The 23,906-nt window shown below is 42.7% G+C and overlaps 1 protein-coding gene across 7 annotated transcripts in view; it reads left to right on the top strand.

The window, feature by feature from the left end:
* NDST4 (N-deacetylase and N-sulfotransferase 4) overlaps window positions 1–23,906 on the top strand; it is a 208,710-nt gene that overhangs the window by 17,152 nt on the left and 167,652 nt on the right. For 6 of the 7 annotated variants that reach the window (XR_008308702.1, XM_053256601.1, XM_053256599.1 and 3 more), the window contains exon 2: window positions 6,553–7,789. Coding sequence is in view for 6 of the 7 variants with exons in the window: in XM_053256601.1 (XP_053112576.1) it covers window positions 6,809–7,789 (981 nt within the window). In the remaining variant the exon portion in view is untranslated. The remainder of the gene's footprint in view (window positions 1–6,552; window positions 7,790–23,906) is intronic. The other variant, XM_053256600.1, reaches the window with a different exon arrangement.

Below are 23,906 nucleotides of genomic sequence, written 5' to 3'. Positions count from 1 at the left end.
TCAACCAGTTCACTGGCATAAACTCCAACCGTTTCAAAAGGCACAATCTAGAGAGTGTAGGGTGCAACTAAAGCCATTAAAGGCAATGGCTGAGATCCTGATTATAAATTACTCAATAATTTACTCCAAAGCCGTGTTCTTCAATGTAAGGCCCTGAGGAGAGTGATGGACACACACACACCCCATCTGCCAAAAGTGCAGCCCTCTGACTAATTGTTTATTAGGCCTGTGTGAAGCTTTGGCTAAAGGTGAATACTCTGCACAGTCCCCCTGCTGGCACCATTCAGAGACAATATTCTCACTGGGCGGTGTTGTGATTTGCCCAGCACTTGGTGTTTGTGTGTGTGGTGGGTGGCTCCTTTAAGGGAAACATCCCTCTTGAAGCCCTACACCATCTTGAGTGCCTACACCATGGCATGCTGGGAAATTTAGCCTTTCCCGGTGCTTTCCCCATAAAGCTCTTAAGCGAGGGCGCCATCTCTCTTAAAGGGCCTTCCCAGCACTGAGAAAAGCACAGTACTCTGCAGAGGTCAGCACAATGGGAAACTGAAGGCCCCTCACACTGAAGGTTTTGTTGTTGTTGTTTTGCCAAAGTGGTCTCTGCTTGAAAAATATCACTGCTCTCAAGGACTACTAAATCTCACTTAGACTGTCTCTAGTCTATTTATTCAAGATGTCAGCCACTGTATCACAGACTCCAATCTCATGCACGCTTATTGAGAATAAGCCCATTGCACACAGTAGGACTTATTTCTAAATAAACATGCAAAAGGCCAGGCTGCACATTCTATTGATTCCAGTGTGACTAAGTGTGCCCATTTTCCAAGTTATTATCTGAGGAATTGTGAGAGAACCAAAACGAGATTTTTTTATAAGACCAGTGAAGTGTCTCAGGGGTGTTTTCACATTCCAGTGTTTTGGTTACATTGAACTCTCTTCTGTAAACTGGAAATGGTACTTTGCATCTTTCTCACAGATGAATAATCTTTATTGTGTGATGAAAGGGCCAGAAGTGTTTGTACAACATTTTGTTTTATGCTAATTGGATGGAAGTGCATTACAGAGATGCAATGTTAGTGATTGCTTTATTGCTGCTACTAAGGAAAACTCACTAAAGCAGTGCCTGCATGAGCTTTCTTCGGGGACTCAATGTGCTCATCCAGTGCAGTCCAGTACCACACCCTCCAGGCTAGAGTAGGCTATTTAGTCAGTGTGATCCAAAGTTTGATACTGGTACAGCTGGATAGTCACAACAAACAGCATGTATCTTTTGAGAACGCTGACTTCCATATTTTTGGTCTGATGCTGAACAAAAGTGGGGAAAAGCTCACAGAAAGGTCTGCATTCTGTAACGTAAGTCAAAATACCTTACTTATTCAGGGTTTGAAAAACATTCTTGGGGGAAACTGCAGGCCATTTTTTTTACCCCCCCAAAAAAAATTACAACAGAGAGCCAGTGTGGTATAATTCAATAGAAAACATACAAGAAGGAAACATTGGCTAGGATAATCTCAACATCCAGTGTGGTATAGTGGTTAAACTGTTAGATCAGGACTAGGAGACCCAAGTTCAAATCCCCATCCAGCCATGAAATTCCCTGGGTGGCTAGGCCAGACACGTATCCCTCAGCCTGACCTATTTGTAGGGTTGTTGTGTGAATAAATTTAACCATGGATGATGCTCTGGGGTCCTTGGAGGAAGAGCAGGATAGAAATGGTTACAAAGGTAAATAACTCTAGTCCAGCCAATGGTCCATCAGGCAAAGGTAGGCGCATCTTCAAAGGAAGGATCATCAATCTAAACATCTCCACAGATCATCCCACTTAATCCAGACCATAATATACCACAGGCAGAGAGTGAAAAAGCACTCTGTTTACAAACTGTTTGTAAGGAAATAAGCCTCTTCCTCCAGGTGTCCTGTTTATTACGGCAATGGAAATGTTCTTGATGATCCTTAGGATGTTTCTTTTGAAATATGTGTGTGGTCTGCTTGATAAAGCAGTGTACAGCCCTTAAGAAAAGGCCCCAGGGTTTGTTTCTCTGTGATTATAGCATGCATAATCATTTGTTCAATTGATCTAGAAGGGTATAGAGTACAGACATGTGCATGATGGTTGGTATATCAATGGTTGTTTGCTAATGTGGTCATAAAATAATCTTGAGGTTGGGATCCCCTGAACCTCAATGAAATAATTCCAGATATAACAGCATAAGAGACTGAGGACTTTATTAATCATCAGTCTTGGGAGAAGACATAATATTCGGGACAGGGTCTCTAGTCCCTAGAAAAATTAAAATTATTACTACTATCTATATACTGCTTTTCAACAAAAGTTTCCAAAGCTGTTTACATAGAGAAATAATAAATAAAATAAAATAAGATGGATCCCTGTCCCCAAAGGGCTCACAATCTAAAAAGAAACATAAGATAGACACCAGCAACAGTCACTAGAGGGTTCAGTGACTAACTAACAAGAAGGAGAAAGGAAACTGAAATCAAGCCACTCATTTGCACCTGAAGGGATGTCTAAGAATCCACACACAAGGAATTGTCTCAGAATTTCCACAAGGAAATGTCACCAGATTCCCAATAAGTAACAAGAAACAGGATTTATCAGTACAACGTCCCACATGTAGAAGTCTGTATGCATCCTTCTGCCATTTAATCTGGAACTACTTCACTGGGGATGTGCACAAAGTGAGGGGTGTCATGTGTGGACGCCATGTGTGTGCTGGTGCTGCATGTGGGTTCTTGAGACAAGCACCACCACAGCAGGAAGCTGCATGCTTCCTCAGTTCGTGCACATCCCTGTGGTTCATCAGTATGGATAACAGATGTGACATTAGAAAACTGAGGGTGTGGAGAATGTATGCTTGGTGTTTGAGGTATTTGCAAAGACCCCCAGGTGTGCCTTTATCCTCGAAACTACTATAGCACTAGTTGAGTATGCAAGGTTGAAATGTCTGTTTACACCTGTTTTTTATGATTAGAAAACTCTAGCTTTAACTGGCAAACATGCACAGTCCCTTCTATGCTGCTAATTCCAGCAGCTGTCTAACAACTTTATGACCCTCATCTCATATGAAGCTACTCATATGTTCTGTTGCCTTTGGCCAGTTCAACAATAATCATGGAACCACATGACTGGCACCACTACAGTTCACAGAGAAAGTATCTGTTAATCCCTTTGAGATCCCATGGATGTTAATAGAACACTCCCATTGATATCTGCATAACTTTAGTTGGTTCATGCCCTATGTTGTTTTAATATAGAGGGGAATAGTGTTCCCTCTAACAGGGATTCTCAGATGTTGTTGACTACAACTCCCATAATCCCCAAGCAAAAGCCATTGCAGCTACGGATTCTGGGAGTTGTAGTCAACAACATCTAGGAATCCCTGTTAGAGGGAACACTGGAGGGAAATCCCCCCCAAATGAATCTCATTCTCATAACTTCCAGGCTATCAAATTGTGTGGGTGGCATTAAAAAATAAACCCGAAGTCAAAGTTGGTTGGGAAGTTTCCATCTAACAAGGATGATGTTTAGTGTAGTATCAATAACTTGCTTAGAAAGCAGCCTTTCTTTATCACCAAATATTATTTTCATAGCATAGAGTTCTGGTGCCCAAGTCACCCAAGGGGAATGAAAAAAATATGGTAAAGATGCAAAGGGAAAAAACGGAAGTCTTCTAAAGTCATGGTCTTCATTTGTGCTGCAGCTGAAGACCTTTTGCAAATAATAAAGCAATTGCAGTATATGATTGATTAGCACTTAAATTATATTGTTTTAGCATTAAAGCCCAGAATTGGTGCTTCACCTGTTGCTTTAGATTGCTCTGACCTCTTGCCTTGATTGCAGATCCATTCAGCTATCAGCTATCCTGGTGGATAAACAGGGGATACCAATTCTTGCCTGAGAAAAATGGGAATATATTGCCCTCTAGTGTTGGGAAAAACAATCTGGTGTGAAAGCCAAATTCTGAATGTCTTATTATAGCAAATATGTAAAGGGAATTGTTTGGGTCTTTTTTTCTTTTTTCTTTTGGTTGCTATAAGGACCACTTTTTGATTCATTTAAGGACAGTACATATCCCTAATGAGATTGTAAACTCATGAGTCGAGTGTGATTTGATAAACTCCAAAAGTTAAGTTGCAGTGATTTATCAGTGTCACTAGAGCTGCTCCAAAACTGAAGCTCAGCCTTACAGAGAAGATCACTTGATTTGATTTCATCTTTAGTTATATCTTTAATTGAACCCTGATCAGTTTGAAATGATACAGAAAAGTATTTGAAACATTGAACTCAGCAAACACTCTATAAACAGGATTATGATCTTAGCAATTAACCAGTTACTAGCAGTAATAATACCACTAGTCAACATGATAACATCAATAGACTGGTTCTGTTTAATTTTTATCATGCTTTAATAGGGCATGGTTATTTACTAATTTCCCAGTTCTAAATTCTGGTATTTATTGCTATTGCTGATGTTTTTGGAGTAGTAATGTGTGTCACCTTCTCATCCTTGGTTCTTCAGCTGTAACAATGGAATAACGGCAGACGATATCAAGGTCAAGAACATAAAGCTTTTTACAAATCATATGTACTATCATACATATCAATACAGGAGGCCCTCTTTATTCATGGGGGTTCTGTCCTCACCTATAGGTGCAAATACAGAAACCATGAATAAAAGAAATCTTACGCCATGGGAATCTAGGGGTTAGGTTCCTCACACCAACAAAAGGGCCAAAAAGCATGTGGGGGGCAGAAATAAGAAGAGAAAAGCACAGAACCTTATTCTCCAGGTCTCTAGCTCTCCTGCAATGCCCCCAAATCAGTCAAATTTTAGGCAAATATTTGCCAAAAAAATGGGAGGGGGGGATGAAATGGCTCTGCACTGTAAAATAATGGTTGGAAATGACATTGGAAGTCATTTCTGAGCCATTTCCAGCCACTCAAAACCACAAATGCCTATTTCACCTATTTTTCATACTGTAGATAAAGAAACTGGGTCTCTAAGATATGTGATATGTGAAAACCAGAGTTGTTGAAACCATGGATAACAAGGACTTCGTGTGTGTGTGTGTGTATTCGATTTCTGTGCCGCCCTTCCAAAAATGGCTCAGGGCAGTTTACACAGAGAAATAATAAATAAATAAGAAGGATCCCTGTCCCCAAAGGGCTCACAATCTAAAAGAAACACAAGATAGACACCAGTAAGTCACTGGAGGTATGTTAAAATTGTTAATCACTTTATGTCTGTCTGTCTGTCTGTCTGTCTAATCAAACAAAATGTTCAGCCACAAAATAATGAGTTTATAGTGATAATGTACCTTGTTCACTTTGAGATGCTTTTATTGCATTTATAATGGCCAAAAAACAAACCCTCTGCATATGGAGAAAAAAGTGTATTGGCTTTGCATGTAAAGAACTGAAAGCTGGCACTGATGAATGAGGTGGAGGGGAGAGAAGAAGAATTAAGCGTGGCACAAGTAGTGATGTACCTCAGCAGTTAAGTTTATGATGTTAGGGAACAATCTAGAACTGACGCTAGATGTATTCTGTTGAAATTAGACAAACTGGCTGGCCTTCAGAGCAAGGAAGCACCAGTGCAGTGAGAGGAGCAGACTAAGAGCACTTCCAGATTAACTGCACCAGTGCACCAGGAAAGAGGCAATTTTTGATGACCTCCCCTTCCTCAAAAAGCTCTCTGTTCCACTAGAAAATATGTGGCTGAGGGTGGTGCAGGCCTCAGGGACATATTTTCAGATGACACACCATCTGTCACACCACATGTCATGTGGACCCACCAAAGTTGGCATATCTTGTCTTACATGCTGCAGGGAATGACATCTGTTACTTAGATATGAAGTGAGGGACAAATTTCAGATTTCCTGCAGGATGTAGGGCAGGATATGCCTCATTGGTAATGTTGTACAAACCACCATATCAATATATCAAAGCCAACACTGGAAGTAGGGGCAATGCACTCTCCCAAGGCTGCTCATGTGAACTTGAGGTGCTATATCATGCATGAACCTGCCCTTCTTTTTAACCTGTAATAGAAATGGCTTTTAAAATGAATCACAAACATTTGATCTTATACTGAAAATTACATTTTTAAAATATTTGGGTATGATTTACCTTAACCTATGCTTTTTCTTTGCCTTCATTCTGCTGTTCTTGCAAACAACCATCACAGTCAAGCAGAAGGTGTCCGCATTAATTATGGTTTTATTTTATTAATTATGGTTTTATTTAGCATGATATATAGGAAGGTTTAATGAATTAATATGACAAGTATTTTCTAAATGATATCTAAATGATAAGATTCTAAGTAATAATGATAATAATAATGTTTTGGGTAATAACCATAAACGATAAGTACATGTTTATGCATAAAGATATCCTATTCCATTTTCTGCAGATGAGTCAATAGAACTTTTATGCTTAGAATTGTTATAGAAGTGACTAGCTTATTTAATTAACACATTTTAATTGCTGTATGGATTTTCTTAACCTACTCTAATTTATCTCTTTGTTTCAGATAATGTTAAGTGTCTACTCCATTGATTATTGGGAACTGATGCATGCAAAGAAGACTGCTTCCGATATAGATTTCCAATTCTGTGGACTTCCAGCTCTAAGTGTTTCATAGCCTCGCCCACCCCCTTTTAAATGCATTGCAATGGTCACATGAATGTTTGGAGAGTGGTGCTGATACCATCTCTTGGTCTGCTTATAATGGCACTTTAGGAGGAAAAAGCCAAGTTTTAAAAATTCAATTGTGAGTACTGCAAAAAATGAATCTGATTGTGAAACTTCGTAGAAGTTTCCGAACACTAGTAATTCTCTTAGCCACCTTCTGCTTAGCGAGTATAGTGATTTCTGCCTATTACCTGTATACAGGTCACAAGCAGGAAATAGCCCTTGTTGAGAGCACAGGAGGGGCAGAGTGTGAGGATCTTAAACTTTTACCATACAGGTCCATGGAACTTAAAACAGCAAAGCCAATTGATCCATCTAGAACTGACCCTACTGTGCTGCTCTTTGTTGAGAGCCAATATTCTCAGCTTGGTCAAGACATCATCGCCATTCTGGAGTCTAGTAGATTTCAGTATCAGATGGTGATTGCATCTGGGAAAGGGGACATTCCTCCTCTGGCAGATAATGGCAAAGGGAAATATATCCTTGTAATATACGAAAATATTTTGAAGTATACATCGATGGATTCGTGGAACAGAGAACTTCTGGAAAAATACTGTGCGGAATACAGTGTTAGCATTATTGGTTTTCATAAAGCCAATGAGAACAGCTTGTCAAGCACGAGACTCAAAGGATTTCCATTGCATCTTTACAATAACGTAGCTCTGCAAGACTGCTTAGTAAACCCCCAGTCTCCTCTTCTGCGCATTACCAAAGCCCCAAGGGTTGAGAAAGGCCCATTACCTGGCGAAGACTGGACTGTCTTTCAATATAATCACTCTACTTACCAACCAGTGCTTTTAACAGAATTCCAGGCTTCCAAACCATTCCCAGCGTCACTGCCTAAGATGGCTCTCTATGCTACAGTGCTTCAGGATCTGGGACTTCATGATGGGATTCAAAGAGTCCTTTTTGGGAACAACTTGAACTTTTGGCTGCATAAACTCATTTTTATAGACGCCATCTCTTTCTTGTCGGGGAAGAGGCTTACATTATCCTTGGACAGATACATTCTTGTTGACATTGATGACATCTTTGTTGGGAAGGAAGGGACAAGGATGAACATCAAAGATGTGAAGGTAAGATGAGAATTGATGGTGAGATTTCTTCTCTGCTGTGTATTTCTGACACATAAAGCCTAGACATTCCTCTTAGCATTGTGTTACACTACATTTTGAAAACACCAGCTTGCTTTAGAATGGTTTAAAATATTGGGACTAGCTTTTTCTTTTACTAGTTTCTTACAAAGATGTGGGTTTCTTGAAAATAGTTTCTTACAGAGATGTGGGTTTCTGTAATTTTGAATAGGAAAATTCCCCTATGCAAAATTTTCTCTCATTTGCATAATGCATATTTGCATTAACTTTTCTTTTTAAAAAATTACTATACAAATTTTCCTGATGCTTTAAATAGATTGTGATCCGATCTAGCCTGTTATTTATGGTAAAAACATTATTTATAGGGTGTTTTTTTTAAACCCACCATATTAATTTCTTTTTGGTATATCTCAAATGTTTTTCAAGAAGCCAAGCAGAAATTTTAGAAATGGAAAAATTTCCATAGGAAAGAGAAGTATGGGATTTTTTCCCCCTGGAAAATTTTCCATGCCACATCTCTGGTTTCTTACCTGCTTATTCCATCTTTCCTTCAAAGTTTCCAGGATGGCATACATAAGACTTCCCCATTTATTGTCACCAAAGCCTTTGGCCCAAAGACACATAATGAGCTTTAGGGCTCAGCAGGGATCTCAGTCTCCCCAGTGTTTGTATTCAGATTAAATATATATAGATGTATTTTATTTCATGTAGAGATTTTTCTCTAAAACTCCTGCTGGGTAGATATGAAAAGGCAATGAGCTACTCACTGATGAGTGGATGTTTTTACAAGTCAGAAGAGTGCACAAACCACAAACACAGAGTTAGTGTATGAACCAGTAGTCCAACCAAGGGATCACAGAGCTATCTCCATCCTATGAACTCTCAGTACAGCTGAGGCTAATACTCCAGTGGGCCATTGGAAGAAGTACTTAGACATCAATGGTTGTGTTTAAAGAGTTTGCCTCCTGCTAAGCTGTAATTGTTAAGGAAATAATTTTGAATGTTGTCCTAAGGGATTCCCAGAGAAGAGGCTGGGCAAGACTTCGATACAATTTGGAGATTAAAAATAAATTAGTAGCAGTAGCAGTTATATGTAATTAAATCTTCCCTTGGAATTGTTCTAAATGTGTCCAAATATCAAATGAATTATCATAATGGGAGCAAAAATTAAACCAGGCCTGCTCAACTGAGATCCCCCAGCTGTTTTTGGACTACAACTCCCATAATCCCCAGTCACAATGGGGATAGCCAGGGTTTATGGGAGTTGTAGGCCAACATCTACAGGAGGGCCGAAGTTGAGCAGCCCTGTATGATACTAACTCTCCATTTCAGAGTGATGAGCATTTCTGTCATGAGTACATATTTACCTTGAAAGTCTGAAATTGTTCTAAGCAGAGGTTCCCAACCTTGGGTCTCAAGATGTTATTGGACTATAGCGCCTTCAACCACTATGACTGGAGATGATGGGAGTTGTAGTTGAACATCTATGCTCTGAGATATTAACATATCCTGTGCTGCCAACCTGCCAACCTGGTTAAGACTCATCTGCTGGATTTATCATTTGTTTGTTCCTGTACATATTCTGGCAGGCCAAGACCTGTGCCAAAAACCCAGTTCCATCTTCAAGAGTCCAGAAAAGTCCTACAATATATATGGCTCTTTAGAGTTAATGAAAGAACTTGAAGCATAGGCCTTGAGATCTTTTATTCAACTGTAAAATTCAGTTGTTTGTACAAACTATGAGTCTCTTCTCAAGACTGGTGAGAAGGGCTCCAGGGTGGGCTGCGAGGAAGGTAGGTTAGACTTACCTTCCCTGTAGATGACTGCTCCTCCTGTGCTGGGTGCGCTTCCCAGCTCCCAGGTGTGTCATCCCAGCCCCCAGAAATACCATTATTTATTTTATCTCTATATTTAATTCTCTTATATGTTCCCATCACTAATCCCATGTGTGGCAGCTCTCGCGAGCAGCTGCTGGACTAGCGAGGGGGATGGGGGAGAAAACAGGGATGCCGGCCGGTGGCTGCAGGGAGCAGGAGGAGGCGGCCGGCCCAGCCGGTGGGAGGAGGCAGCCACTGCTGGGAGTTGGTGGGCAGGCGGGAGGAGGTGGTGGGCCATCTTTCCAGCCCACCCACCAGCCAGAAAGCACAGGGGTGGAGAAGGGAGGGGAGAACAGAAGTAGGCATGGGGAAGTTTAGGTTGGCTGGCCGGTGGGGATGCAGGGAGGCCGCTGCCATGATGGCCTGAGGTGAAGATGCTCTGTGCCCTGCCCAGCTTTTTGTTTTTGTTTTGGTTTTGGTTTATCATTCATTCATTCATTCATTCATTCATTCATTCATTCATTCATTCACATCCCGCTCTTTTTCTGAGGAGCTCAGAGCAGTGTACATGGTTATTTTTATCCTCACGACAACCCTGTGAGTTAGGTGACATCATGTGTGCGGTGCATCATGGGGATCCCCCCTTCCTTCCCTGGGCTCCCCGCAGTCTACCAGCCACAGCTACAAGTAGCCATGGCTCACCCATGACCACAAATACGGGGTTAAAGGAGCTCACGCTCCCTTAACCTCATTTTAAAGGCTGGCTCTGTAGGTGGGTTTGCTGCTGTGGTGCTGCCGGGATTGGGACCACTCCTGGTGGTTCACACAGGTATGCAAAACCGGGCTGGGCTCCCTTAGCCTGGTTTTGCATGTGTATCTGAATAGTGTCTGTGTATTTTCCATGGTATGTTCAGACGTGCAGAACTTGTCCCTTTATTTCTGGAGCATTATCTGCTTTTCCATTGCCTGGAAATTCTGCAGGGTATCTGGGATATCCTGGTTTTCAGGAACTGTAAACAAAAATCTGATGCAAATCTGGGTACCCATCCAAATCTGGGACTGTCCTTTGGTTTCAGTGGGATATTTAATTAATTGTGTTGCCCCATTCTCAAATCTCTGCTAGCTTACAGAGGAATTTGCTTTCCAAGCTTCCAATAATTTTTCCCAAATGGAAAGTAAATTGGATGGAATTGTACAGAAGGTGGGTTTGGGATAATTCTCCATGCCAACAGAACTACAGTATCTGCACTGGAAATCAAACCTTCTGAATGTTTGGGATGTCCCTAGTTATATGCAATACTGCATCGTGTACCTCACTTCAGTTACCATAGCACCTAATCATGGCAATGTTTTCTTAGAAGTAAGTCCCATTCATTCCAGTAGGATTTCCTTATAATAGGTGTGCTTAGAACTGCAGGTGTGCTTAGAAATAGGTGTGCTTAGAACTGTAGCTTTAGGATGCAATACAACAATTTCATACTCCATATCAAACAGCCAAGAATTAGCCTTGAGGTTCACAACTGTGGACAAGTTGCTTGCAGCTGGACCTAACCATAAGCAGTAGGCTCTGCTGCCCTTCTCATCCCAAGGCTATGTTCAGCTCTGGGAGGGGAACTTAGGTACAGATCCTCTTCTACGTATTTGAGGATGTTGGGGGTTGTTAATTTTTACCCTCAGCAGATAACCAGCAGAGCACTAAGGATGGCATCCACTCCACTTACAGAGTAGTTGCAGAGTTTAGGTGTAGCAGCTATTTAGAGAACATTTGTAGAATAAATATTGAGTATTTATAGAAGTACACCTTTGGATAGGAAAGACCTAACCCTAATCTATAGAACTACATAATGACTAGGTAGGGGGAGAGAGAAAGAGATATTTCCATTTGGGGTGTGCAATTCGGATTATCTGTGTTTTGATTTGTAACTGAATCGAAACAGCCCTGATTCGATTTGGATCTGAATCTGACCCATCCAAATCACCCCAAATTTGATTCGGATCCGAATCGCGGCTGATCCGAATCGATTCGGGTTTTGGATCTGTCCTATTAATTTCCCCAGATTCCCAGCTTTCATTTTTTTAAAAAAAGCTAAGCTCTAGCCCTTATAGAAGTGGAGTTATGGAGCAAAATGTGTGGTCACTATTTTTCAAGTGTTCGGATTCTTTGGTGTATAATAACTTTCACTCAATGAATCCTTATGAGGATTCATTACACACCTTCATTTCTTCTATTCATTTTGACTGTCTTTTAGACAGTGCCAATTGTCAACTGCCATGTGCCAACTACACCCCACTCCTACCCACAAGGCAGTGAGGTACTACTCAGTTTAAGTTAAGTGCCTAATGGGTGGAGGCTACCACCCAAATTGCAGAGGGATTGGGCAAAGGGCTGGTTTTTGGTGAATTGTTGAAGGTTTAGTGTCTTTGAGGCAGATTTGGGGCATAAAGTGGGATCTGGGGTGGAAGAGTGTGGTGAGGTGGTAGTGCCTAATGGGTGGAGGCTACCATCCAAATTGCAGAGGGATTGGGCAAAGGGCTGGTTTTTGGTGAATAGTTGAAGTTTATTCATCTTTAAGGTTTTTCCCTATAAGGTATAATGGAGGTTTCAGCAGCCCCATAAGTGCACTTGGAGGGCGCTAGGGTGGCCCAGAGTGAGTGGTGGTGTATTGCACATAGGGTGCCAGCCACTCCCATGGGGTTGCTAACCCATGGGGTATAGGGTTCTGTTGTTTCTGAGGTGGTCTGAGTGCAGATTCTATGGTAGCAAATGAGAGTGGATTCATGGTTTGTACTGAAAATCTCATTTGCTATCAGAGAATCTACACTCAGAACACCTCAGAAACAACAGAACCCTGAACCCCATGGGCTAGAAACCCATGGGGGTGGCTGGCACCCTCTGTTCACTACACCACCGCTCACTCTGGGCCACCCCAGCACCCCCCAAGTGCAGTTATGGGGCTGCTGAAACCTACATGATTTCCTATGGAAAACTTCAACAATTCACCAAAAACCAGCCCTTTGTCCAATCCCTCTGCAATTTGGGTGGTAGCCTCTACCCATTAGAAACTTAACTTAAACTGAGTAGTACCTCACTGCCTTGTGGGTGGGAGTGGGGTGTAGTTGGCACATGGCAGTTGACAATTGGCACTGTCTAAAAGACAGTCAAAATGAATAGAAGAAATGAAGGTGTGTAATGAATCCTCATAAGGATTCATTGAGTGAAAGTTATTATACACCAAAGAATCCGGACACTTGAAAAATAGTGACCACACATTTTGCTCCATAACTCCACTTCTATAAGGGCTAGAGCTTAGCTTTTTTTTCGAAAATGAAAGCTGGGAATCTGGGGGAATTAATAGGACAGATCCAAAACCCAATTCAAATCAAATCAGCTGCGATTCGATTTGTACCCGAATCTAGCCAATGGACCACAGGGGTGATTCGTTTTGTCTCCAAATCACCCAAATCAGCTAGATTTGGGTACAAATCGATTTGTATCCGAATCGATTCGCACATCCCTAGTTTCCATCTGCTCTCTAAGATGAAAGGAAGGGATTTTGACTCAGCACAGGAAATACCTGTAGAGTCATATCAGGGGTCATAGAGTAGGGACAGGTAGAACAGTTAGGGAGACCCTTACTCACTATCTCTACTCCCAATGCCCCTAGTGATCATTCAGATAGTTGGTGCAAAAGGTCAATGCACTGGATGTCCATCTCCAACAGAGGAGGTCCTGCATCATTTGAGAAGTTCTTCTCCCGGCCAAATTTAATAATCCATATCTTCAGTCCTCAAAACATATTTTTCTCCTCCCAAAAGTGCCTTTCGCCCTCCCCAAAAATTTGAGGGGTCACTCCTCAAGCTTTCCCTCTCTCTGCATCCCTGGAGTGAGCTCACTGAAAGTATGGGGGGAAAGCAGGTTTCCCAACTGCCCAATTATACTTCTAATGGACCTTTTGAATATAAGAACCATAATATTATTCTAGATACCAACTTGAACTAACTGTAAGGGTGAAGGGAAATTTTGCTTTAAAAGCAAGGTTCAGCTGGATGGCTTTGTCCTGCTGGACAGGGATAATATGCCACTTTAGCTGCTTCTGTACAAGCTGCTGTTTGGGGGTATTAAAGAACAAGAAGATGAAATGATATATCTCAGGCATTACAGTCAACTATGTGTCCAAAAATGCTTTTTGCTATAAAAAGCTTATATTTGCAGTGATTCCAGGCTATAAAATTTCTGTGTCGTATAGGTTTCTCCATCTCCAGGAATGGGGAGCTTGCAGACAGATTCTCAAGATACTTTGCAAGGAGTTCACTTTAAATAAATGAAACTTTTATCATCAGTGGTATATTTAGGAAGACTGTTATGCACATTACAGAAAGGTATCAGCCTTTGAGTCCATTCTCATGATTGGAGCATGGGCTCGGACGGAGCGAGGGGAGGAAGCCATGGAAAGCTTACCTCCTCCACAGATGATCCCATCCATGTTGCTGGGTGAATGGATCGGCCACCCAGACGATTGCTGGCTTCTCCCGGTAGCAGGGAGGGAGCAGGAAGCTTTGGGGACCAAGAGGTCACCGGAACTTCCATAATACAAGTGTGCAGTACATTATGGGGAGCCTCCCAACACAGGTCAGAAGGCTACTTGTGTGTGTCACGCGAAGCTGCACAGCACCGACATGCGAGCATTTAGCCAACTTTTAGCAGCGGGCTCCCTAAGCAGGCTTACTGCCACCAGGAGCCATGCATCTCCCGGCGGTACACACGCACACCGAAAACCAGGCGGGACTTCCTTAGCCATTCAACTTAATTGTTGAATGATTATGTCAATAACTGAGTTTTGACACATATTAACATAGGTTGTGTTTCTCATGTATGAGAATGCTGGATGCAAAATTACAGTTGGCGATGCACAGTTGGTACGTCAATCGCTTTCTTGTTCAGGAATTCTTAGAATTGACCATGATTAATTTGGTAGATACTTTTGGCTGAAGTCAAAGTTGTGATGTGCTAGGAAAGAAATTCCTAAAAGGTATGATAAAATATCATATAAAGAGGTTATTCACACAACCAAAAACTGGTAGGAAAAGTGTTCCTACCCAGGTTTGGCAGCTATGTGTGCTCCCAATTTTTGGTTGTGTGGGAACAAACTAAGTAGGAAGAGGGAGAAGTGATTGTGTCAAATCATGGTACAAGTAAAAGTTGGGTAGGACAGCTTTTCCTCCTACCCTGGTCAAATGCTGGGTATGAAAGTTGGGTAGGACTGCACTGTCCTACCCAGCTTTTCTTCCTACTTTGATTTCATTAAATCACTTGTCCCTCCTCCTACCTAGTTGTTTGCTCCCACACAACTGGAAATTAGGAGCAAATACAGCTCCCAAACCTGGGTAGGACACTTGTTCTACCCAGTTCTTGATTGTGTGAATGACCTCATTATATTTTAGAATTTGACCAGGGGTGGAGAGGAGGGAGAGAAAGTTCCTGCTGAGCATCATATCCTACACTGAAGCTCTTCTCACAATCAGTGAGAAGAGCTTTGGGCAGGTCTGTGGGGAGAGCAGGTGAACTTACCCCTCCCCGCAGATGATCACCGAGCCATCCTTGGGTGGCTGGATTGGCTGCCCACACCGTTACCAGCTTCGTGATGGAGCCGGTAGAGGAGTCAGGGATCGGGGGCTGCCTGGCCCCCGGAAGTTGCAGAATGCCCTGCGCAAGTGTGCAGGGCATTCTGGGGAGCCCCCCAATGCCAGGAGGCTTGTTGTAGCTTCCTGGTAGGGAGGTCTCCTCATGAGTTGCTGAGCTGCACTGCAGTGATTTACAATTAAAAAAAACAGGATTAGCAGAGCGCTCACTCCGCTAACCCTCATTTAAGGGAAGGGCTACTTTGGCGGGCTAGCCACCATTGAACTACTGGGTTTGCCCACGAGCCTGGTGGTTCTCATGATGGAGGAAAACTGGCCTGGACTCCCTTACTCTGGTTTTCCTCCATCATGTGAATAGCCTCACTGACTGCTTCCCGTTCCTCTCTTGGCCCCCCAGGCAAAACCATCTCTGGTGGTGGTGAACAGTCAAAGCATAGACATCTTAAGTCTTTTTACTACTACTATTTATATTCCACTTTTCAACATAATTTCTCAAAGCAGTTTACACAGGAAACAGATGATAGATAGATAGATAGATAGATAGATAGATAGATAGATAGATAGATAGATAGATAGCCGAGGGGCTCACAGTCTAAAAAGAAACATGAGGTAGACACCAGCAACAGCCACTGGAAGGATGTTGTGCTGGGGCTTAGATAGTGGGTCTCCTGTTTACATCATTTTACAAAGTTTGTATCAGAAACATATTACTTCTCTAGCCATTTTCTTTGCTGAATGGATACATGCCACAGGCACAGCTGTAATCTGTTCTGATACCTATGATCAATACCTTCCTGTTGAGGGGAAAAAAGAGAGGTTTGCTGACACTAAGGATGATACCTGAATATAAAACAGCTTGAGAGTAATACGTATCCCACTTTTAGCTTTTAGAAGCTTCTGAGTTTCATTTTATTTGGTTTCAGATCAGATTAGTTTCTTCAAGTATTTGTTAATGAATCATTTACAGGCCATAGCATTTTAAACTCCATTAGTATCCAAACCAGGTTCTTTGCTAATGAATACGATACCAAAAACAGTGATCGGTATACAGTAAGGAAAAACTACTGTGTCTTAGAGAAATGGCTGAGAGCACTAGCACAATTGAAAGTCAGTGCATATGACCTTCCCCAGTGGGTTAAAGCACCCTCTCCAGAAAGAGAAATAAAAGGTTAGGAGGAGGCAAGGGAATGGATTTTTCTAAAGGATGTTGTTGAGTTGTTTATGTATTTCAAGATGTCTAATGCTTCTTAGATAGTAGTTTTTTCTCTGTGCCAAAACATTCCTATCTGATGTAAATGTTCAGGAACGGCTCATGGTTCAAACTCCACATGCCTGTGTTATCTCAGAATGCACAGAGGTCCACTTATTTGAATGTGTTGCCAACATCAGCATCTCCTAAAAATATGTCCCTAAGGGCTGCAGAACCCTAATATTTTTGGAACATATTTTTGGGAGGCACAGTTAGCTTCAGAAGGAAGGGGAGATTCATGAAAACCATCCCTTCCCAGAGCATATTCATAGTGTTACTGCACAAGCAGTTTATTGATCTGGATGTTAGCTCTAGTTTCCTGTGTTGCTGATCTGCAATTTAGCCTCATCCCACCCCTACTCTATTTTAACCTCTGTCCCAGCGCAGTCCCTCCTCCTGAACCTCTAAGCTCAAGTAAAGCTTTCCCTACTCAATGCATACCTCAAACATATGTGTTTGAGGTGTGTTTCTACATACCTCAAACACAGAATCATCTCATCTTTACCACAGACTCATAGAATTTTGGCAGCTGCATAAAGTTGCATCTGGCTTTATAACTGGACAGCAGGAACTGTGTTGAACCATGAATATTACTTGCTCTGTTTTCAGAAGCATCTCCCAAGTTGGAAGATGTTTCCCAAGTCTATAATTTCTGCATTGTTCTATAGGAGTAGAAATGCATTCAGTGGAAAGGAAAGGAAAGGTTGTGCCGTTGCGTTGGTGTCGACTCCTGGCAACCACAGAGCCATGTGGTTTTCTTGATAGAATACAGGAGGGGTTTACCATTGCCTTCTCCCGTGCAGTGCGATATGGTGCCTTTCAGCAGCTTCCTATATCACTTCTGCCCGATATAGGAGTTCCCCGTATTCTGGGAAACATACCAGTGGGGATTTGAACTAGAAAGGTATTGCCAGAAGAGTACAGCTGTCTGTACAACACAAGCTGTTGAAAAGTGATAGACCATAGTTTAGGAATGCCCTCTGATCATGTATTACTTTTCCCTGTGGACCTCATGACCTTCAAGAATTCCTTTTGGTTTCACAGTCAAAGCATTAACCTCCTTCCCTTGCTTCTCAAATGATATAAAATGACATTAGTCTTTGACACCTCCTTGGATTTTTGAAGGCCTCTGTATTTTACTCTCACCTGATCTTTGTGCATTTAAAAAGCACTTTGAACTTTGAAAGAGTGCTCCCATTTCAGCACCATAAAGACACAAATACATATAAGAGTAACACAGTTCTTTTGATCATAAGGAATGAAATGGCGCCATAACATCAGGGGACTGTATCCTACATGTGTTCCGGAGAAAGTGTTAGGTATGATAAACCTAATTATAGAGCCTCCATTTCATAACTTCTGTGATCCTTCTGAAAGAATCATTGATTTTATATACAAAGGAGGTTCAGAAATGTATACCAGGCACCCATCTGTGGCCAAACTTTTATAGTAAAGTTAAGAAGTGTTTTGTAGGCTGGATATAAGCATTCTTCATAAGTATCTGCTTCACAAAAGCATGTACTTAGTATGATAATACAGACTTTATCAGGGACATTTATTTGGGATGGCATTTATTGTGGGTGGTTAGTCCCCTGTAGGTATTATGGATCTACCAAAGAAAAAGATTACAAAAATTCAAAGTGGCTATGATGAATGCACATCTGGGATGATGTAGCTTTATGAAAGCAGGCTCATGGATGCAGGTGCTCTTTGGATGTTTAGAAAAAAAACACACAGGTTGAGAGTGCAGTGCCTGCAACCATGATGCTGCTTCCTCCGCATGCATTCATTGAATCCACTTTGTCTATAATGGGGTCAGAGGGGTCAAACTATAGGATTTGCTTCAGCCTGTATCACACCATTAGTCCATTTAGCTCAGCATCTGTTTACTCTGGCTGATAGCTGCTCTTTAGAGGTTCAGAAAGCAGTCTTTGTCAGCCCTACCTGTAGATGCCATGGATTGAACCCAGAACCCGGCATTGAGCTATCACCCCTCCAGCTGAAATGGAGGCCAGCTTACAGTAAGTCCCCAGGGACCAAGTAACACCTATGATTCTCAAGGGTTTTGCTCAGCACTGAGCCAAGGACTCTTTCTTTGAGCTCACTGGCAACCTAATCAGTTTCATTAACTGGTGAAAATAAAGTAACTTGGAAACCTGCCACCTGAAGTGCACTTGCACCCATCCTCTTTGTTGATGCCGATGCCTGCCTACTGAGTTTGGGGTAATAATGTTTCTAACAATATGACCCTAACAAAATGCTCTGGGAAGATATGATCTGTCTCCAGCCAAATGTGCTTCCTGTGGAGTTTGCTCAAGAGGAAACAGCGGTGCCAAGGGGAGGATCCCTCCAAGAGAGGAAATCATGTTTGTTGAATGTGAACTTATAATTTAAATTGGTTACCAAGCTGTAAATTACATTTAGAGAAGACTCACAGGACTACCAAGCTCAGGCCCAGATATGAATTCTGGGGCTCCCCTGAATGGAGAGAAAAGTGTTACAAGCCCTCTGAATTGTTCCCTGGCTTGGATTAATACCTTAGCCAGGAATCCTGGTTTAGCCCTAACATCCCCAAACTCCATCCCTTTGATATGCGACAACAGCAGCACACAGCAACACAACAGCAACACACAACATTTGATATGCAACAACAGCAGCATACAGCAGACCTCGAGGCTCTTCTCATGATCCGTGAGAAGAGCCATGAGGGGGTTAGTGGGGAGAGCGGGCTTAGCCTGCTCTCCCCACAGACGAGCAGGGCGGCAGCCCCGGGCGGCCGGAATGGCTGCCCACACGACTGCTGGCTCTGTTACGGACCAGGCGGGGGCTGGGGGGATTGGGGGGCACGCAGCCCCCGCTAGCTCCAGCATGCCCTGCACGAGCGCTCAGGGCATGCTGGAGAGACCCCTTTCAGCCTCCCGGTCGGGGGCGGTCTACTCGTGAGTTGCCGCGGTGTGGAGCCACAGGGCGGCAACTCACGGTTTCAAAAACTGGGTTTGCTACTTAAGTGGGTGACCCGCTTAAGAACCACCAGGCTTGCAGCCAAGCCCGGTGGTTCTCATGATGGCAGAAAATCGGGCTAGCGGAGGCTAGCCCGATTTTCTACCATTGTGTGAATAGCTTCCTCTTCTTCTAGCTAGTAGCTTACTGGAAAAGTGCAGTGCCTAAAAACCTGGATTTGTTTGTTTGTTCTTATTTTAACACAGCCGATCTGCAAACTGTCTGTAATTTCTGGTTCATCTAAGCCTATAACTCCTCAAGTTCCTGAGGTCATAGAGGCTACACAGGCTTCTGCTGAAAAACTGAAACTGTTTCCCCAGTTCTCTCACATGGACTTCTCATTCTGTGAGGGAAGATGGCCATGGCAGGAGGGGAGGAAGGAGCTGTCTCCTTTCCTTGACTCCCCAGTTCACTAATGGAGGCAAGCATCCCCAGTGGCCCTTGGGAAATGTCACTTTCCTAGCCATGGTCAGGTACAATTTGTTCAAATGGAAGGGGTACAGGGGTTTGGGGGTCAGGTATGGCAAAATTGGGTTGCCTTGGAAATTAGCAGAACCATTTCTTGCTTTTGGAAAAATAGCTTGGCTTATTTCTAAGCCAATCCAACTCAAGCTGGTGGGAGCTAACCCCTCTCTAACTGCATGTATACTTCCAGGAAATGGAATTTAGGGTTAAACTGGACATAGCTTTAAACATGTCATTTGGCCCTGCATGGTTGGGGTTCTTTGGTAGGCTTATATATGAAAAGCAGGATTTCCTTTACTAATGATGGGATCCTCCTGGTAGCACAGCTGTTTCCTCCTGAACCAACCCAACAGAAAGCAAATCCCACCCCCCGCCCGCCCACCCACCCACACAAACACACAAGTGATGACCTGCCAGATTATTCTGTTGGGGACATGTTGATGAAAATATGTTCATCCATGCCAAGTAAGAATTTGAAGGCTGTATAATGCATGTTGATTCTTGCTCCCAAAGCTCAAAAGGCCCAAGGTCAGTGAGCTTCACTGGCATCTCTACACACAATTTACAGTTTGTATGCTGATTTAAATTATGAACGCCAATGATATCACTTTTCCTGCAACAAATAGCAGTCATGGGACTGCTATATGGATTGGGATCATGAAGGGGCAAAGAGTTAATTTCCCCCATGCCATGACCTAGTCTGGATCACCCCCTCCTGCTGCAACAGCTATTTACCAAAAACAAAGCGAAACCTCGCACAGGGCCAATTAACAGGTTGAAAGTTATGTCTAGTTTGGCCCTCGATCCACTTGTCCGTTTAATACAGAGAATGGATTGTGTCTTTGACTTGATATTTCCAGTTATTCTATCCTTCTTTGTGCAACAGTGTAAAAGATTTAAGAGGCTGTGACAAAATTAAATGGTTTATTAATAGTTTATTCTCTTATTTGGATTCTGTAATTGCCTTACTAAATTGGGAATCTAGGTGGGAGGTAGCTTTAAAAAATTGAATTCGTTTGCATTTTCCCCTCAGGCAACTTGCTGAATTGTCTGTTGGAGCAGCTTTTACTTCAATAACTTGAGATATGCCCCCCACCCCTGCCACTCTCAGGCCATCCATAGAAGACATGGGGTGCCTTGTCAGCTGTCAATAAATTAAATTTCCCCCAGGATGCCATTGGACCGAGTTTATTCTGCTTAGTCTGTTCTAGATAATTTAGAAAACTAAATTATTTTGACTTTTGAAGTTATCACATTCCAACTGATTTGCCACATGAAACATACAAAGTTATTTACCCAGTTTAGTATTTATTGTATTGGATGTAAGTATTGGTACACATTCCTGCAAGACCAGAACCTAGATATGCAGAAAAATCTGCAGGATCTGCAGATAAAACCTCAATTGCTCAGGCAGCACTAACAGCATGGGAATCAATGGGACTTCCCACCTTTAAGGATTCTCAGGCAAGCTATATAGACACTATATGGAAGCTATAGTATGTAGTTATTCTGTTGAAAACATCCATCTCCAGTGCTTCCCCCCCCCCGGAAAATAAATGTATGGGTACCTCTATGGGCTGGTTCGGGCAATACTGTTCCCCCCACCCTGTACTGACCCCCACAATTAAGAAGGGGAATGCTCTGAAAGTGATGCTTTCTTGGGATGTCCTGATGTTCATCCAGATGTTTTCCTTGTCTGTCCTGACATCCTCCCAGCATTTTCCTTTATCATATGGGAGGGCAGTTCATCCAAATCATCACTCTATACAGAGTCTGTACACAATACAACTTGTACTGAAATGTGCGGCCCTGTTCGGCCCCATTTGGGCTGGAGATCAATCAGCCCCGCTGCATTGACAGCGACACCAGGAGTGGGTCTCCCTGCCTTTAAGGCAGCAGGAACAGTCACTTCGGATGCTCTGCCAATGCATCACGGGCCAATTTCAGCTCCAAACGGGGCCGTGCAGCCCCATTTGGGACTGAAATAATGCCCCCCGCATCTGATGCCAGATGCGGGGAGCATGTCTGGGGCCTGATTGGTGGCAGCCCGGGTTCTTTGAACCCATTCACCCAATGGTGGCTCCGCCCCTGCTCCTACCAACCACAATTGCCTTTGCCCTTGCATTGTTGATCCACCCATGATATTACAATTTCCCCCTATAGTAGATGAATAATAGCAGTCTGGCTTATCCCTCGGCTGCAAACTGACGTCCACTCAAATTACTGAATGTCGTTGTTTGTGTATTTATTTGGTGTATTTGTATACCACCAAAAACATGTGCTCTCAAGGCAGTTTACACACAAATAAAATACAAAGATACAAATTAAAAGATCTAAAACAATGAAAAAGCAGACAATTTAGAACTACTTAAACTACTTTAAAATTAACTGAAAGCATGAAAAATTCTGTCTAAATAATCTTTCTGAAAGCTGTCAGGGATGGTGAAGCTCTGAATGAGAATAAATGCACAGTTTTCTCAACAGAGGTAGGTAGGAAGTGGGGGTCCCCCAGGGATCAGTACTGGGACCAGTGCTCTTTAACTTGTTCATAAACAATCTAGAAGTTGGGGTGACCAGTGAAGTGGCCAAATTTGCAGATGACACTAAACTATTTAGGGTAGTGAAAACCACAATGGATTGTGAGGAACTCCAAAAAGATCTCTCCAAACTGGGGGACTGGGAGACAAAATGGCAAATGTGGTTCAATGTAAGCAAGTGTAAAGGGATGCACATTGGGATGAAAAACCCCAACTTCACAGATACGCTGATGGAATCTGAGCTGTCAGTGACTGACCAGGAGAGAGATCTTGGGGTCGTGGTGGACAGCACATTGACAGTGCCATCTCAGTGTGCAGCAGCTGTGGGGGGGGGAAAAACTAATTCCATGCTAGGAATCATTAGGAGGGGGGTTGAAAATAAAAATGTAATATTATAATGCCCTTATACAAATCTATGGTGTAGCCACATCTGGAGTACTGAGTCAGTGCATACAGCTTTAGTCACCGTATCTTAAGAAGGATACTGTAGAACTAGAAAAGGTGCAGAAGAGGGAAACCAAAATGATCGGGGGCCTGGAGCACCTTCCTCCTGAGCCTGTTTTAATGCAGTAAAAAGGAGTCCCTTCCCCATTCCTGATTAGAACAGTGTGTGACCTTAATTGCTGTCAACCCTTTACTCCAAATTCACAGCAATTAAGGTCACACACTGTTCATTGCATTGAAACAGGCTAAAATCTTTTTTTTAAAATGATAAAAAATAAACCATGAAACCCACCAGCTTGGGGCTCCCGGGGGGATTTGTGGCCATACCTGCCTTGCACCCAAACCCACTTTGGTTCCCAGGCACCCCCCAGGAGGGCAGTTGGGGCATCCGCAATTCCCCATTATTCCCTGGGGGGTGGGAATTTGAATTTTTCAAAAAAATTTGAAAAGTCTTCAAAACAAATTATCTAAAATTGCAGGAGCATCTGATTGCTTTGGGGTTCAGTGGGTAGTAGGCACCCTTGGGTGCCTAGCAGCCACCCTGGGTGTGTGCCCATAGGTGCTCTATATAGGGAATAATGGGCCAGTTCAAGTCCCCATTATTCCCTATGGGGAAAATGCAAAAAAAAGGAAAAATCTTTTTAAAAACAATTAAAAATCGCAGGAGTGTCTGATTGCTTTGGTGTCTGGTGGGTGCTAGGCACCCCTTGGTGCCTACCACCCACACAAGGATCGTGCTCCTAGGTGCTCTGCATAAGAAATAATGGGCTTCTTCATGTCCACATTATACTCTATGTAGAACCTTTTAGAAATGGTTTGAGTTGGGTTTGAATTTGAACTGAACCAAGGGAGGGGTTGAGCAAAACCAAAACCAAATCTACCCTGGTTCAAATTGGGTTCGAATTTGAACCAAATAGGCCAAACCAGTTTTGTGCACATCCCTATTG

This window comes from Hemicordylus capensis, chromosome 5, assembly GCF_027244095.1.
Source record: "Hemicordylus capensis ecotype Gifberg chromosome 5, rHemCap1.1.pri, whole genome shotgun sequence".
Lineage (NCBI taxonomy): Eukaryota > Metazoa > Chordata > Lepidosauria > Squamata > Cordylidae > Hemicordylus > Hemicordylus capensis.
The sequence above is the reverse complement of the archived record's forward strand: the minus strand, read 5'-3'. Positions and strand labels throughout refer to the sequence as shown.